This window comes from Chelonoidis abingdonii, chromosome 4 (assembly GCF_003597395.2).
Source record: "Chelonoidis abingdonii isolate Lonesome George chromosome 4, CheloAbing_2.0, whole genome shotgun sequence".
NCBI lineage: Eukaryota > Metazoa > Chordata > Testudines > Testudinidae > Chelonoidis > Chelonoidis abingdonii.
In genome coordinates, this window is record NC_133772.1 from 38,695,108 (window position 1) to 38,713,577 (window position 18,470).

Genomic DNA, 18,470 nt, shown 5'->3' on the forward strand with positions numbered 1-18,470 from the left:
CGGCAAATGAAGCCTGAGCTCTGGTAGAATGCGCAGTGATGTGGCTTGGGGAAATATGAGCCAAATCATAACAAGTGCGGATGCACGCCGTCACCCAAGATGAGATCCTCCGAGAGGAAACAGGTAGGCCTTTCATTCGGTCTGCTACCGCGACAAAGAGTTGGGGTGTTTTACAAAAGGGTTTTGTCCGCTCAATATAAAATGCGAGCACTCTACGGACATCCAGGGAGTGCAACTGTTGCTCCCGTCGCGTTCAGTGTGGCTTCAGGAAGAAGACCGGGAGAAAGATGTCCTGGTTAACATGAAAGGCCGAAAGCACCTTAGGGAGGAAAGCCGGGTGTGGTCGCAACTGCACCTTGTCCCTGTGGAACACAGTGTACGGCGGATCCACTGTAAGAGCCCTAAGCTCGGAGACTCGTCTGGCCGATGTAATGGCTACGAGGAAAGCTGTCTTCCAGGACAGGTATAGTATCGAGCAGGTTGCTAATGGCTCAAATGGGGGAGACGTAAGTCTGGTTAAAACCAGGTTGAGGTCCCAGGTTGGGGCTGGGCAGCATACTTGGGGATATAAGCGCTCTAAGCCCTTGAGGAACCTCAAAACAATAGGGTATGAGAACACAGAATGGCCACTTTCGCCTGGGTGGAAGGTAGAGATGGCTGCCAAGTGTACCCTCAGGTGATGATACTGCTAGGCCCTGCTGTTTGAGAGACCAGAGGTAGTCCAAAATAGAGGGGATCGAGACATCAGTGGGAGTAAGATTAAGCATTTCACACCAGCAGGAGAAACACTTCCGCTTGGCCAGATATGTTGACCAGGTGGAAGGTTTCCTGCTACCCAGGAGAACTTGTCGTACTGATGCAGAGCAATGTAACTCTGACTGGTTTAGCCACGCAGCAGCCACGCTGTGAGGTGAAGGGCCTGCAGGTCCAGGTGGCGAAGTCTGCCGGGGTCCTGAGTTATGAGGTCTGGGTGGAGTGGCAGAGTAATTGGGTTGGCTATCAACAGGTCGAGCAACGTGGTGTACCAGTGCTGCCTGGGCCACGCTGGAGCGATCATGATGATGTGCGCTCTGTCCCTGCGGAGTTTCAGCAGGACCTTGTGAACCAGCAGGAACGGTGGGAAGGCATAAAGGAGCTGGCTCTTCCACGGCATCAGGAAAGCGTCCAAGATCGATCCCGGGAAGAGACCTTGGAAGGAGCAGAACATCTGGCATTTCCTGTTCTCGTGGGAAGTGAACAGGCCTATGTGGGGAAATCCCCACTTCTGGAAAACAGAATGAATGACTTCCGGGTGGATTGACCACTCGTGAGACAGGAAAAACCTGCTGAGTCAATCCGCCAGAGTGTTCCGAACGCCTTGGAGAAAGGACGCTACCAGGTCTATCGAGTGGGCTATGCAAAAGTCCCAGAGTTGGATGGCCTCCTGACAAAGGGGGAAGGATCCTGTCCCTCCATTTGTTTATGTAGCACATGGCTGTTGTGTTGTCTGTAAACACTGAGACACAACTGTCTTGCAACTGTTGCTGGAACGCCTGGCACGCCAGGCGGACTGCTCTCAGTTCTTGGACATTTATGTGTAATGCCAGCTCCTCAGATGACCAAAGGCCTTGAGTACGAAGGTGACCGAGGTGAGCACCCCAGCCAAGAGATGACGCGTCCGTCGTCGGGGACATTGAGGGTTGGGGTGGATGGAACGGCAGCCCTGCACTCACCAGGGAGGGAGTTAGCCATAAACTAGTTGAGTCCTCGCAGGTCTAGGATAGGTCTGAGACTTCCCTTCAACTTGGGGATTAGGAAATAACGGGAGTAAAACCTCTTTCGTCCATTGGTACCTCCTCTATAGCTCCTATGGCGAGGAGCATCCACACCTCTTGTAAGAGGAATTGCTCGTGAGAGGGGTCCCTGAAGAGGGACAGGTTTGGAGGGTGGGAGGGCAGGGCAGAAATAAATTGGAGGTGGTACCAATACTCCACCGTGTGTAGGACCCAGCAATCTGAAGTTAATTGGGACCATGCTGGGAGGAAGTAGGAGAGACGGTTGGAGAAGGGAGGAGAGGGATCCTGGCCTGTAACCGGTACGCTGCCCTCAGGCACACCTTTAAAAGTTCGTCTTCAGTCCCGGTGGTGGTTTTGAGGGACCTTGATGTTGGCCCCCTTGGGGTCCTGACGTCATCTGCGACCACCTTGGCTGCCTGACAAAGTCCTGTCTTTGTCTAGGCACAGAGTATCGGCGGTGAGGCTGGGGATGAAAAGACCTGCGTTGGGTCACCGGTGTACGCATGCCAAGAGAGTGCATTATGACCCTGTTGTCCTTCAGGCTTTGCAGCCTGCGGTCAGTATTTCCTGAGAAGAGGCCTTTACCATCAAATGGCAAGTCCTGAATGGTATACTGCAGCTCTGATGAGAGGCTTGAAACCTGAAGCCATGAGATGCGCCTCATGGCAACACTTGAGGCCAGAGTCCTGACTGCTGAGTTGGCTGCATCCAACGAGGCCTGGAAGGGAAGTTCTGGCCACCTTTTTCCCTTCTTCCAAGAGGGCAGCGAATTCTTGGCAGGAGTCTTGAGGGAGAAGCTCCATAAACTTACCCACCGCCACCCAGGTGTTATAATTATAGTGGCTAAGCAAGGCTTGTTGATTTGCCACCCAGAGCTGTAGGGCACCTGCTAAGTACACTTTGCAGCCGAGTAAGTCCATTCGCCTAGCCTCCTTCGATTTCGGGGCTGGCGCTTGCTGGCCATGGCGTTCCCTCTCATTAACAGACCGGACGACTAGTGAGCAGGGAAGAGGATGGACATACAAGTACTCATACCATTTAGAGGGCACCATATATTTAAGCTCAACTCACCTGGCCGCAGGAGGCATAGAGGCTGGGGACTGCCATATAGTATCGGGATTGGCCTGGATGGGCCGAATAAACGGTAGGGCCACTCTAGTGGGGGCATCCGCCGATAGAATGTCCGCTACCGGGTCCTCTACCTCTGGGACCTCCTCCACCTGGAGGTTCATATTGAGTGCTACCCTCCTTAGGAGGTCCTGATGGGCTCTCAGGTCGATTGGAGGAGGGCCCAAGGAGGATGTTCCTGCCACCCCCTCATCTGGAGAAGAGGAAGAGGAGATGCGGGCGACGAGCGGGTCCTGTATGGCCTCTTGCTCTTGGGCGACCTCCTGCTCCAGTGGAACTTGGGGGTCTGGTGGGTGAACTGGGGCTTCCTCCGTAGCAGTCGGAGGGGGACGGCTAACCGTCGCCTCTGGCACTCGGTGCTCTGATGAGACAGAGTGGGACGAAACTACTGGTATGCCTTGGGCCTGGTGGTACGCCCAAGGTGTCCAGAAAGACCACTGATGGGGTCCTCGGTCCTGGGCCTGGGTCTCTTGAAAGACTCTGGTGGGCACATCAGAATAGCTGTCCTGAGCATAAAAGCTGTCAGCGTGGGACGACACTGATGCGTGTCTGGATGGCCATGGAGGTGCTGAAAAGCCCTGGGCAGAGTCTCTGTCTCTAGCGGACCTTGCTCTACTCGGCACCAGGGACCGATACCGGGAGGCATACTGGTACCGGGAATGAGATCGGGACCTGCGACCAGAGTGGTGCCGGGAGGTCGACCGAGATCTCGAGGCTCGATGTCGGGAGCAGCTTAGGGACTCACGGCGCCTGAAGCAGTGCAGGGAGCAGACCCGGTGCCGAGAGTAGCGGGCCAGCGAATGGGATACTGACCGGTGCCGCGAGTGCATCCGGTACCGAGGAGGAGAATGGTGCCGGGACTGCGAGCGGCGTCGGGAGCACCAACAGGACCTGGAACATCTGTGAGACCATGATCGTGAACAGTGCCGCTATGATGTGCTGACAGAGGATGGTCTTATCAAGGTAGGCTTGCCGATAGACTGTATTACCTGCACTGGCGGTGCCGGGGGTTGAGGCAGCATCAACTCTGTCATGGCAATCAGATCCCTTGCCATTGAGAACGTCTCCGGTGTGGATGGAATAGTAAGCTAAACCACGGCTTGCGCCGGGTAGCTGACAGGCACCGGACTCGACGGCCCTTGTGGGACCAGAATCGATGGTGCCAACGTCGTCGGTGCCGCAGCAGGTGTCAGTGCCGGGCGATCCGACTTAGACGAGCTCTCTGGCTGTGGTGCAGGTGGCACAGAAGCAGCAGGAGTCTTAGGCTCTCTTGACCTCGGGGTGAGGGAGAGGTGCCGAGTCGACTTCGGTGCCGGCCGGTGCCGAGAAGCCTTGGTGGTACCGGCGCGGTTCGGTGCCGAGGAGGCACTTCTGCCCGCTGATTGACCAGCGCTCGGTGCCGAAGGCGGAGGGGTAAGAGCCGCCTCCATGAGGAGCTGCTTTAGCCAAAAGTCCCACTCCTTTTTTGTTCTCAGCTTAAAAGCTTTGCAAATGCGACACTTATTTGTCAGGTGAGATTCCTCGAGGCACTTAAGGCAGGAGTCGTGTGGATCTCCTGTCAGCATCGGCTTATGACAGGCCAAGCACGGTTTGAAACCCGGTGAACCGGGCATGGGCCCCGGCACCGGGTGCGGGGAAGGGGCTAATCCCCGAACCCCTATTAACTATGAATGATAAAAATTAACTAAAACTATATAAAAAACTTTGAACTATATACACAAAAAAATAACTAGAGAACCACGAGTAGCTAGGGAGGTGGAGTCAGTAAAACCGCACTCCACTGTTCCAACGACCGACATGGGCGGGAAGAAGGAACTGAGGGGCGGTTGGGTCAGAAGGGGTATATATCCAGCGCATAGCGGCGCCACTCCAGGGGGTGCCCAGCCAACCCACTGAGTGTTGCTAGGGTAAAAATCTTCCGACGAACGTGCACGCGGAACGTGCACACCTAATTGGAATGGATATGAGCAAGCACTCGAAGAAGAACTGCCACCACCCACCACAGCTGTACAGTATGCTGAGTTTGAGACAAAAGATGAAACCCTGTGGGGCAGCTTAAAGGCTGCTCTCAGTGCAAATGCTTTGTAGAGGCTGAGAGTCAAGGCTAAGATTCCCAGAAGTGACTGTTGAGTGAGAGTGCCTGGCATGAGTCACCTTAAAGGGGCCCAATTCTCAGACGGGTGCTTATCACCCAAGCTTTGAAAAATCCGGTCCTTTAAAACAGCTCTCAAGTTGGACACCCACAAATGAAACATTTTAAGTGTATGCTGGCAGCCCCGTTGATGTCAATGGTTCTTATGCACATGTTTAAGTGCTTTCCTCAATGGGGCCCTAACTACTCCTCTCCTGTTTACATATTGCTTTGCTCTGGAGGACGAACGCATCTTATCGACTGGTGTATGTACCTGGGTCTCCCACTATGAGAAAGAGCATGCAGAGACTTCCAGCTTCAGGGAGGTGCAGGAAGAACACCTCTCTCCATTCTCTGTAGACTGGAAACCCCCTAATCTCCCTCTCCTGCCTTCTCTTAGTCCGATGGGCCTCAGAAAGGACAGATGCATGAGAGAAGCAGAGTGAGAACCCTCATGGGGCTCCTCTGTCTACGTAGTTCTTGGAGCCCCAGAGAATTTCCTAGCTGAGACACCAAAATCAGAGGATGACATCAGCTCTAATGATGGGGATGAGGCACAATCAGAAGAGACTCAGAATTCCCTTCAAGGTTTTTTTTTTGCATCTGAGACACACACAGCAAGCCCCAAGCAGAACAAAATCAGGTCAGCTGCAACCTGGAGGAACTACAGCATCCTCTCGGCTGGTTTCCACTTGGAAGAGATCTTACAAGCATGAGGCCTGCTGCACCCAGCTGCCCCTGGTGGACTCCTTGGCTGGACACAGTGAGGGGTAAAAAGAAGCTTTTCTTTTGTAAAGTCAAACAGAGAAACAAAAGCACAGAGGGAAATGCAGCAATAGCCAATCCCAGATCATGAGACCCCCACAGACACCTTAAAGTGCCCCCAGGATTTCAAGTACAGTCTCAGTCAGCCATTTTTGACTGTCAGTGACTGGGACATACACAGTCATGCCTAGTGGTCAGAGCACAAGTCAGGCCCAGGGGTTGAGCAGGAGACAGTAATCAGGAACCAGAGCCCTGGGTCAGTCCAAGTCAGATATCAGAAGTTGGAGCTGAGAGTCAGAGCTGGGTTACTTGCAGTGCGGCAAGGCAAGGCTGGGAACACTGAGTTGCAGGACCCATCGCAGCCATAGGCAAATGCTTGGCGCAGCCACTGAATTGCTCTGGGTTTAGAGCCGATCTGGTGACCCTTTTAACCAATCAGGCTGTCTACTACAGGCCTCCTGTGCTCATTAGGTTGCCTGGAGACTGGCTCTGCAGCAAACCGTGACTTCTGACACAATCCACATCTTTGAAGCAATTAATTTTTGCTGGTCACTCAAGACAGGTTTACTGCAAGACTGCAATTTTCTGTGGAAAATAAGGATAGCCGGGTGCTCTGTGGATTGTAGTGTCACTCAAGGATAGGTTGTTTGGGGTCATATGGCATCTGCCACGATACAGGACGGACACACACAGACACCCCTTTATTTACACGTGTGCACGCTTTTTATCAGACAAGCAACGCTGACTCGCAAATCCTGAGCATACTTCCAGCTGGGCAGCCACTGGCAGATCTAAAGTTAAGACCTTCAAATTCAAGCTGCCAGAGAAGATCTTCGCAGCTCTCGCAGTCAGACAAAAAAGAGAAGCTGCAATCACGTCACTAGGCTGGCCACCAGCCAAAGCCAATGTGTGTTTTAAGAGCACAGTAGCTACACATACAGAACAATTAACTGTTCCAGCAAATATGACCTGCTCCGTTAATGCAAGACTTCCAGGGCCACTTTCCTACACTATGTAAAACTAAACTCCAGACAACAGGCCCTTGGACTAGAATAAACCATCTCAAACATATGCCTTTGCAGAGCTCTCATGCTACTTACAATCCTTGTAATCACACATGCAGGAGTGGAGGCGCATTCACCTGCCATGCAGCGTGCAGCCTTGCCTTTCTACAAGATAGCAGTTTGTTATTCGTGTCTAGGTCTTGTACCAAGAGCTCGCCCAAGGCGCTGCTGATCGACAGCCCTGGAGTTCTTGATTTAGTCACAGACCAGGGGCACAGGCTGAGCCATGTTAGCAGGGCAGGATGGATGCAGCTCACGCTGGCTCTGGAACTGCTGTCCCTTGCTCTGTGATTAAGCAGAGTAGTTCAGTCTGCTGGGTTGCCAGCCCTGCCCAACAAGCCTGGATTGCAGGGAAGGGGGCAGAGGAGATGGCATTTCCCCCCCAAAGGAATAGAGCTGCCTTGATGGAAAAATTCACCACAGCAAGCCATTTGAGGAAAGGGATCAAACACAAGGTGAACGAGGGAGGAGTTGTAGGGGGCAGACGCTTGGCTTCATGAACAGGGCAAAATGGCCCCCTTCAGTCATCTTATAGTTAACCATGGGTCTGCCATAGCTCGGAGAAGGTCCAGTGAATGGTAAGGCAGCAGCATGGGAAGAGTACTACAATGGGCAAGCTCTTTTTATAGGTTACACTCTCTCCATCCCAAGGCACTTAAGAGTTACAGGGCATAAAGGATGCTATGCAGCAGCTTCTGCTGGCCCTTATGCTACCCAGGAGACATTACTGCCCATTCAGCCACCTCCCGCTTTCCATACATAACACAAGGACCTTCCAGACCTCAACTCCATTTTAAAATCAGATCTAAATCTGAGCACCTCCCACAGACATGGGATAGTCAATATTCTGCAAGGGACAGCCTAGAAGAGCCCCCTTTCCATAGAGGAGAGGAGAGATAGTCCCATCTCTCTAGGGACATGGGTGAACTACCCACCACCACCACCACCACATCTGGGAATCAACTGACACTTCCTGCTTTCAAACCAGGACTCTTCCTCCACCCCTGAGTTCTCCAGCTGACTGGAAACACACTGCTCCAGAGCAAATGCCTCACTGCATTTCTTCCCTGGCCTAGACTCTCACTTCCAAACTCCGGTCAGCAACCACCCGCTGCTGCAGGGCAGGGCATGCAGCAGGCTGAGTCAGCACCTTCTCTTTCCCCCTCTCTCTTGAAGGGGAATCCAAGGAGAGCGTGGCAGAAAAACACCTCCCTTAATCCACAAGGTCAGCACGAAAGGAAAAAACACCATTCAAATCTCACAGAGCTTCAAAGCTCATCCAGGGCCAGGCAGTGAGCCAATCGAGCAGGGACCGTTCACATTTGACACACATGCAGGACCAGCTCTGGCTCTCCAATAGCCTATTCATGCTCTAGGCTGTCACCTTGGCTGATGATCAGAGTGGGTGGTGAAGGAGCTTTGCCAGCAGCAAAGACCGTAAACAGTGCCTTTCCCCAGCACTGCAAGGGAAATGAAAAGAGGCAGGGGAGGGAGGGGCAACACGCACTGACTCAGCAGGACAGCTCGGCCTCCGTATTTGGTGGTCTGGGACCTTTTATTTGAATGCAACAGATTAGGAGCGAGTGGCATCTTCCGTACTTTATTCATTCCCAGCGGTATCTAACTGGGAGCACTGCTCAGTACAGCCCCAGAGTCCCCATGCGATCCATTACTGCAGTGCATGCCATGGCACTGGGGCCAGGCAGCTGTTCGTCACTTTAGGGGGTGTGTCTATAGTGTTATATCTGCAGTATTTCACAATGAAAATGAAGAGGGGCCAGTAGCACTGGCTACTACCAGGCACACAGTGGGAGTAAGGGCTCTCCCAACTCCCTGTCCTGCTCTAACACAGCAGAGTCTTAAGTTAGATCCCTGCTGGCTATACTAGTCCTGGGCCTCTCTCGAGCAGAGCCTGCCAAATCACCGCCCCCCACCCCCCAGTGCCTTGCGTTTACGCCCATCACTAAACCACCAGGCAATTCATAGCCGAGACCACATGCAATTGGATTCTCATGCCACCTAGACCAGACTCCAAACAAGCTATCCAGAGCCAAGTGAGAAACTGCACCAGCTATTTCACTATCTCCAAGAAAGATTCCAAGACAGTTTGAGTTGGAATATGAAAGCTCGCAACTAACTGCAGAAATGGAGCTTTTCCCAAGTTAATGCAGTGCCTGTCCCTGCCACAGCATGCATTCAGGAGCAGCAGAAGTTGCATGGAGAGGCCTATTTATCCTAACAACAACAACCCCACACACTCTGATTCAACCACAGCACTATCCACCTCCTCCATTATGCAAGGGAGCCAGGAGCCTAAGAGAAATCAAAACTGGAAGTTCGCTCCCAAAGCTGCAGACAAAGACCTACTACACTGCTGTACATGACTCCAAACACAAGCCATGCTAACCAGCTGCATCCCAGCCTATGCACTGCCTGGGGCTGCTTGTCACAACAAGTCAGATAGTCTCGGGGTGCGTGGAAGAATCAAGGTACACTCCTTTCCTCTTCTATTCAAAGCTCTAGGGCCTTCATGGGTAGGATCCAGCCTTCCTAATGATGAAAGACTCAGGGTTAAACACTGATCTGCCAGGATGCTAGGTACATTGAAATGTAGGCTTGCCAGAGGATGCTACCTCTTTGCCAGTCTCAACTAATCACTCTCTGGATCACCTGGTTGAAAAGATACTCCAAGGGTAAATGGCTGGCAGCCCCAGGCCATTCTCCCTTCCTTTCAACGTGATCCTTCAAACCGGTGAAGGCTCCACAGGTTTTGGGTGCCTCTGATCCTCAGATAACCCAATGTTAACAGCAAGTTAACAACCTGCAACATCTGGGCTCAGACCCAATGCAATCACAGCTCTGTCTCCACTCCAAGCTTCAGACTTAGCTACTTGGAACAAGGAAAAATTCTCTCCCTGTTTGTACATAGCACAGAATAGCCACAGCTACTGAAAAAGAAACTTAAAATCTAAGGAAAAAAAAACCTATGATGAGTAATTACAGGACTATTGGTTGGTGAATCATAATGTTCATACATGAAGATCCATAACTTCTTGTTCTGGGGTTATTAAAATCACTAAAACGTCACATTACGTAAAAGGCATAATGGGTCAGACCCTCAGCAGGGGTAAGTCAGCGTGGCTCCATTGAAGTCAATGAGCTACACTGATTACACCACCTGAGGATCTGACCCTGTACATTATGTGGAGCTGATGAATTGAAGAATTGGTACTGGGATATGGACCTTTTCAGCTGTAGGTTCCTAGAGCAAATACAGCTCAGGTAGTCAGTGGTCAAGAGCTGTGACCCTATACAGGACTATTGTTCACTGGCTCATGTGAAACAGGTATCTAATTCCCAGGGGACGGACCTCCACACCACAGAAGTCCCTTCCACAGATGGCTCCCTTATCAGCAGGGTCAGAGAGGTCAAGGACTAAATGGACCACAGACCCTGAACCGTCCCCTGGACTGGAGCAGCAATATCTTAGCAAAACAAGCAGTAACTATTCAATGGATACAAGACTTCAGACTTCATAGCTATCAATTTGGCACCTTTCACTGGCACTAAGTTCACACAAATAAACATTAAATGAAGCCTGTTTTACTGACTTATGACCTTTACACGCAGGTGAAGTAGCAAATGCCAATTATCGGAGAATCAAAATTCACTCCCACTCCCCAGCTGCCAAATATCTTCAAAGAAATCAAACCCCATGAGATTGCAAAGCCACGAGCTGGTGCTAAGATTGGGGTCTGAGACCATCCAGAACTCGACTTACCACCTGCTCAAAAATATAATCATTACACGGGTGGGAAGAGCAGAGGAGTGGTCCAATACAGGGTTGAGAAGGCGGAACCATCTCAACAGTTACATGACCAGTCGCTGATGCTGTGTTCCTGTGCAGATGTTTTCTGTGGAAATTCTGGCTGAGATTTGGGACTATTTCTGGGAGCTTCAATAAAACCCTCCAGGGAGGGGCTTTTCATTTTCAGTTCTAAAACACAGTGCACACAGAATGCTAGTGCTGGGTGATCTGGTTCAAAGATTAATCACATTTAGAAAAGCAAGTTGCCCAACTGCAGATCACCAGGTTATTTAGAGCAGACCAGGCCCAGTGAGCCCATGTCCTAGCACAAATCCTGTTCTAGCACTGCCAGTGGTGCAAGCCATCCACTCACCCATCTTTGGAGAGATGATACCGGAAGAAGTCATTGGCCGCTAGCTTGATGGCCTTTTCTGGTGTCACTAGAGTCAGGTTCACCGCAGCCCCTAGGAAAGAAACAAGAGGAAGGGAACACTGTAGCAGCAGGAAAGACTTGTTATCTAGATACATTCGGGAGTGCAGTGGATAAGCTTTAGTGGAGTTGAAGTCAAAACCAGGCTAGGAACAAAAGGGGGAAAGGTTTCAAAAGTGCCCAAGGGATTAAGACACACAAATGCCACTGAAAGTCAATGAATGGGATTTGTGTGTCTAAAAACATTGGGCTCTTTTGAAAACCTCCCTGAAACGTCTCAGTTCCACTTTAAACAAACTTTTTATAATTCCCATGGCATTGGTGCAGCCCACCTCTCTCTCTCACAAATTCATATCCCACTGAAGTCAAAGGAAAGACTCCCACAGACTCCAGCAGACTTTGGATCAGGCCACCCAAGGAGGAAGGACACATTTTATTAGCCCTGCAGGCAGCTGTTAATGTGTCTTCCCAGCTGGGAAGCATCAAGCCTCCCAGAACAAGACTGCCACACTTAATTTGCCTGCAAGTCAGGTAACATATACAGGCCAGGGCCTGATCCAAAGCCCACTCAAGTCCATAAGAGTCTCTCCAGAGACTTGAGTGGCTTTGGATCAGGCCCTTGGCTAGGCGATTGCACTTGTATTTCCTTATTGTCAGTGTCATCCTTCCAGCAGCCTCCCACTGCGCTTCACTCCTTGTCTGTAAGACATCACATCAGAGTCCCCGGACCAGTCTCAGCCAGAGCAAGGAGACTGCCTCCCTCCGAGCTGGTACATAAACTGCGCTTCACACCCACTGGACTTCTAAGTACACTATTATTGAGAGCAACAAATGGCAAATCCCTATATTGTGGCTGCCACAATGAATGGCATGCCCTGCTCTATCTCAGACTGACAGCTATGAGACCAGTATTAGTGAAACACAGGGGCACCTTAACAGTATTTAAATCACCCTGAAAGGGAAAATAAAACAGTTGCTGCACCCTGGCCTGAGCAAAAAGTTGTAATGTTTGGTTTGTTGCTTCAGAGCATTGAGCCTCCTAGAGACTGAGTCAGAAGGGACCTCCAAGGGTCATGTTGTCCATTCCCATCCTGCACCAGGACAGGATCGATCCCTAAGTCACCCTCAAGAGAGGGCACTCAGTTTAGGCCTATAGTGGGGTGATCACCCTGCTCCAGCCCTGGAAGGGTACAAGCAGCCCTGGAGACAGCTGCAGCTCAAAGCTGGGCTGATCGGGAAAGCAGCCACAGCTGTAGCTGGCTTAATAAGGGCCCAGCTGGCCCTTATAAAAGGGCAATGGGGAGCAAACAGACTCTAGATTTGAGAGGGAGGTACCTGGCTGCAGAGAGCTGAGAGAAAGTAACTTAAGTGGAGCAGGGCTGGGGGAAGGCCAAGGGAGCTGGGGAGCTCCAGCCAGGAAACTCCCCAGGCTGCGGCCCAGTGGAAGGCCAACTGGGGTTACAGGGGGGCAGCCCACGGACAGACAGAGGCGGCAGATCCAAACCTAACCTTGCCTATGATGAATGGCTTACACTGCAGTCTGCCCTAGTGAGTGGGGGCAAGTTGGGGACTAGCAGTAGCCCACGACTGAGGCGAGGTGGGGGTAGTGGGTGGGGGTTCCCGAGTGGGGAGACCCAGAGACTGTGGGGTACTGCTAGAGGGCAGCACCCCAGCCTGAAAGGGGCACCAGGGTCCAGGAGGGACTCAGGCCAAGTAACAAGTGGGACACTTGCCTGCAGAGGGCACTCTGGAGGCTGGTGAATTAATTCCCTGAATGACCAGCAGGAGGCGCTGCAGGGGTGAGTCACACACCGTCACAAGGCCATCAGGCTCTCTGGCACCCACAGTACTTGGGAAATGTCTCTCTCATTCATAAAGCATTTTACAGAACAAAGCCCTACTACATGCCTGTGAGGAAGTGCTATCCCCATTTTAGGGATGGGGGCACTCAGGCAAAGAAAGGTCAAGGCCTATATTTTCAAAAGGATCCACTGATCTCAGGTGCCAAACCTGACATACCTCCTGATTTTCATAGGTAATGAGCACCTAGAAATTCAGCCAATGTCAATGAGAACTGCGGGTGCTTAGCACCTCTAAAAATTTGGCCCCATGTTTCTCAGAGTGGGCACCCAAAAACCAAATTGCAGAACCCAAAATTAGCAGGCACTTTTGGAAAATGGAAGCCCTCAAGAACTCGCCCAAGGTCACAGAGTGAACCAGGGTCAGAGCTGGGACTAGAACTCTGGAATCCCTGGCTCCAGGTCTGTGCTCAGGCAACACCTCTCTCCATACTGTGAAAAATCATCCTTGTAAGCAAAGAGCTTTCACTGGTTCCTGCCAGATAGGACATGCTTACAAGCCTCTCTCCAGCTACCGTGAGTCTATGTTTGCAGGCAAAATCTTAAAACACCTTCCTGGCAAGAGACAGGCCTGGTCTACACTAGGGGGAGGTGTTGATGTAAGATATGCAACTTCAGCTACGGTATTCCCGTAGCTGAAGTTAAAGTATCTTAGGGTTTGGCTATACTTGCAAGTTGCAGCGCTGGTGAGGAGGTTACAGCGCTGCAACTTACCAGGTGTCCACACTTACAGAGCTCAGCCAGCGCTGCAACTTCCTTCCTGCAGCCGCTGGCTGTACACCTGGTCCGCTACGGGTGTAGCGAATCCAGCGCTGCTGATGCAGGCTGCTCATCAGGTGTGGACACTCACCAGCGCTGTATTGGCCTCCAGGGTATTAGGAGGTATCCACATTCCTGTATACAAACAACCGGAAGGTACTCCCCGGAGCTACTTATCTAAAACAAACACAGCTGCTCTTTGCTGCAGCGAGCGAGCGACCCGGCTTTGGAATGTCACAGCTGTTGCTTGAGGAGACAAACAGCACGGCGGGGGGGGGGGGGGGAGGGGAGGGAGTCGTCGGAGAAGCTACTTATCTGGTCTCAAGCCTTTACGTTTAAGAGTGATTGAGAGAGGGTGGGGGAAATGGCCAGAATTGCAAGGCAGGAGCTGTCACACAGAGTGCGCTCCAAAAATCCACTCTCTCGTCTCCCGCAAGCTCCCTGTCACACTCCACCCCACCCCCTCTTTTGAAAAGCACGTTGCAGCCACTTGAACGCTGGGATAGCTGCCCACAATGCACCACTCCCACAGCGCTGCAAATGCTGCAAATGTGCCACACTGCAGTGTTGGTCGCTGTCAGTGTGGATACACTGCAGCGCTGGCCCTACACAGCTGACGACCACAGCTGTAACTACCAGCGCTGCAAAAATGTATGAGTGTAGCCACGCCCTTATTCCAACTACCTCCATCCTCACCGCGCGGATCGACGTCTGCGGCTCCCGTGTCGACTCTCTACCACGCTCGCTCCAGTGGAGTTCCGGAGTCAGCGGAGCACGTTTGGGGATCGATATATCGCGTTCAGATGAGACGCGATATTCGATCCCTGAAAATATCGATCGCTACCCGCCAATACGGCGGGTAGTCTGGACGTACCTAAAGAACGGATAAATCCTCAACTTCACCTCATCAATGAGCAACCATCAGATAGCAGTAACTTCCACGAGCATTACATCCAGGAGATCCTGAGCCAGGTCTCTCACTCTGTTACTGGGACTCTTGCAACCTCCTCGTGAGGCCAGACATTGGTTTAAACCCAGGGGCATGAGTGTGTGATCAATAATTGCAAACTCGACCTTCTGGTGACACACCTGACCCCCACCACTGACGCATTAATATTTTCTCTTGGATTTCCCTAGTGCCACTCCCCAAAGTCAATAGGCAGCATGTTCACAAGCCCCCATTCTCAGATGTGTGCGCCTAAGGTAAGTTCCTATTTGAGTGCCCAAATGCAAGAGCTGGATAATTAACCAAGTTAAAAACAAAACAAACACACACACACACACACACACACACACACAGGCAGAGTGTTAAGAGGAGATTCTTGCAGCTGAGAAATACACCTCCTCACCTCCCACCCTGTGTCACTAAATAATGTTACCTAGGTAAAAGAAAGAAAACCAAATAGCCACCTCCCAATTTAATATCTGTGCAGATGCTTTGGGGGAAAAAAAACCGAATGACACCAGAAGGTGGGAAATGGGAGAGCGCTGACAAACGTGGAAGCCCCCAAACTAATGAGGGTGTTTCAGATCAATATTATCTCCCAATCTCAAATCAATTGGAAGAAAATCCCCCACTACATGTAAAAATTAATAGACCTAGGATTTCTGCTAAACCTTTGACATTTTCAGCAAAGCTGCTTAAGAGAATATAGATAATCCCTTGTTCTCAGTAATCCACAAGAGCTTCCAAATCACCACAGGAGGAAGAAATTGAGGACTGCAGCAACCTCTATACTACCCAAATATGCCATCCCCCCAAAAATATTTTGCATATCCAGAATACACAGATGTTTTTTTCTAAGCCAGGTTCACTCGTTGGAGCTCTCCATGGACTATAAATAAAGCAACAGGATCTCTACGGGTATGTCTGCACTGCATAGTAAACCCGAGTCTGTGTGACCGGTGCTTGCAAACCCATTCTTTCCAAGCTCACCTCTGAGCAACCACACTGCATTGCTATGCACAACTCATACCCATGCCAGCACATCCATGCAGTGGTACACAGACATGCTACTCTAGGGATTAGTTCATGGTGTACTGTGAAAAACACTTGACAGCAAAGGATTGGGTGGCAGGATAAACCGCTACCATAAAACAAAAAGGTTTTAAAAGAGGTGAGAAATCCCATAAACTTCAGCATGCAATCAAGAGTAACTGCCCGACTCTTTTGTAGCCCTAATAAATCTTTTATGTGGGCCTTCCGTTTACAAATTCCTCCAGGCATTGATATAAAATATATTTTATCATAAAATCTTGTGTCCTAGCAGCAACCTGCAAAGTGCTCCAGAGGTCAAATTGCCTTTTTTTTTTTTAAATAAAAATAATCAGTGATCCAGGATCAAGGCTTAGAAATATACTGGTCCTGAAAAATGTTTGCATTAGTCCTAAGAGTATCTAGCCCTCTCGAGTCATTAGGCGCAACTGTACAAAGCAGTGGTTTCCAGAGCTAGAAAAGAGAGACCGTGGCCCTTAAAATCAAATCCCAAGTGAAGTGACACACAAGAAAGCATGATGGTAATCGGAACGATGGGTATTTCAGTCTAAGCTTTTGTGATCTGCCAGAGTTCAAAATTAATACTGTAAACCATTGAATAGCTGAGATTCCCATAATAGTCTTAACGCCCACATGACTGTGACTCAGTAGTTACATACCTGATGTTTTATGACCAGAAACAAACAAAACTTAGCAAGAGGTATGTAAATCCAGCTCAGCTTTCCCACCAGAGTGTTATTTGGGTAGGCATGTTATACTGGAGTGGTGTTGCTTTGGATTCAGCTTGCAGAGTTTCATATTTTGGGAAGTCTGACATTCTGTTGCATGCAGATATGATGTGAATGCAACAAGGTGAAAGAACTTGGATGAAGTGGAACATCTGGAGACCTTCCAGCAAGGAAAATTAAGGGTAAAAAAATAAACTCAAACCAGCTTGGTACTGCAGAACCAATATATTACGTGCAGCTGGGTGATCCAGGGAGGTCAGAAGAGAGTGGGGTGTTGCCATACATGCACATCTCTGCTGCATTCTCCTTGGGAAAGGAGAGGGCAGAGGATGAGCAATATAAAAATAGTCACAAGAATATAAATAGCATACGTTAAGGCAACGTTTTTTTGGACATGACCTCAGCAGCCTAGAATAGTTTTGGCAGGTATCGCGCAAGCCAGGGGATGCCACAGAGGGTATTCTTAGCAGGAGTCCCAGAAGGCTGTCCAGTTTGCGTGCGGAAGACTGAAGCACTATTGTCATGCTGCAGTTCGGAGACAGCTTGGCACAGTGACAGCATCATGCTCAAAATCCAAAGTGACTCAGGAACAGAGCAGGCTGGGAGGCTTATCTGACTAGCTGCCAAGAATTCTACCGGGACCCAAAGAAGGCCACATGTTAGAGTGTATGTGAGCAAGTGGAATTCCACCTTCCTTTCTGTTACAGTGAAGGACATGTGTAACAAACAAAATCAATAGGCTTGGATCAGGCCATTGGACCCCTTAACAAAATGTTGGCTTCTCCTTGTAACAGGTTACACAGTTACTTCTGGGTCAGAGAAGTGCATAGCGCACATCTGTCCTGTGATAGATCACATGGAAACTGCTCTGACAATAAAGGCTCCTCTTACCTCTCTAGCTATATTAGGTACTTTTATGCCCCGCCCCCACCACATGTCACAATATTCAATGCACTTAACCTCCCAATGCCCCTGCGTGGTAGAGTGCAGTGCTATTACCCCTGTATTACAGATGGGGAATGGAAGCACAGAGACACTTAGGGTATGTACATCACAGCAGCACAGCTATGGCACTACAGCTGTGCTGCTGTAGTGTAGATGCTTCTTGCGAAAGCGGTTTTTCCGATCACTATAGTTAATCTGCCTGTCCGAGAGGCAGTAGCTGGAGGAAGAATTCTACTGTCGAGCCAGCTGCATCTGCATTAGGGGACAAGTCAGCCTGCGTCGCACAGGGTGTGATGTTTTTCATAGCCCTGAATGATGTAGCTAGGTTGACCTACGTTTTAGATGTAGGTCAGTCCCCAGTGACTTGCCCAAAGTCATCCAGTAAACAACTGCAGCAGGAATGCAGCCCAGACACTGCCATAATATTTGTCCTGTTGGTAGAGCTGGACTGAAGCATTGTTTAAAGTCAACAAAGCCACCTGTCAGAGCCCCTTGTCATCCTGCAGCTCCTGTTTTTCTCCTACATAGGACCCTGCCTCTCAGTCAGGTACTGAGATATACCAGCAGTAAACACCATGCTTTTGAGCACAGCCGGATGTGGCAGGCTGGATGATTTAGGGATTGGCAAGGAGAGGATATGGAGCCTTTCGCCCCTAGATCATTGGCTCAGATATAACTCAGATTGGGAGTAACAGGAGTCCACCTCCTGTGCTGGCTGCTCCTACACACACAGGAGGGGGTTAGTAGGGCATTTTGGGTTTGGAACAAGGGGCTAGATTGCTCTAAGATGGTGCAGGGGAACGTAAAGCTATTTGACACTCCTTGCCCTCTTTCAGTTGTTTTCCACTCCAATTGAATTCTCCTCTTAACAGAGGCAGAGCTGAGACCCCAGCTGCGCTGACCAAGCTCCATCCATGGCCACATTGCTCCCACGAAAACCTGTAACAGAGGGGAAACTGCAGCCATTTCTCAACACCACTACCTCCCTACTTCCAACCAGTGAACACTCTGCCACCGGTGGCCTAGAGCATGGCAAGCAGTGGCCAAATCCAGGCTTAGACATGGGGGCAAGTTTGGACCGG

General features: G+C 50.4%; 1 protein-coding gene across 1 annotated transcript in view; it reads right to left on the reverse strand.

The window, feature by feature from the left end:
• The window catches only part of SLC25A22 (solute carrier family 25 member 22), an 83,138-nt gene that overhangs the window by 15,200 nt on the left and 49,468 nt on the right, over positions 1-18,470 (reverse strand). The window contains exon 5 of the mRNA XM_032804124.2: positions 11,045-11,135. Within this exon, the coding sequence (XP_032660015.1) occupies positions 11,045-11,135 (91 nt within the window). The remainder of the gene's footprint in view (positions 1-11,044; positions 11,136-18,470) is intronic.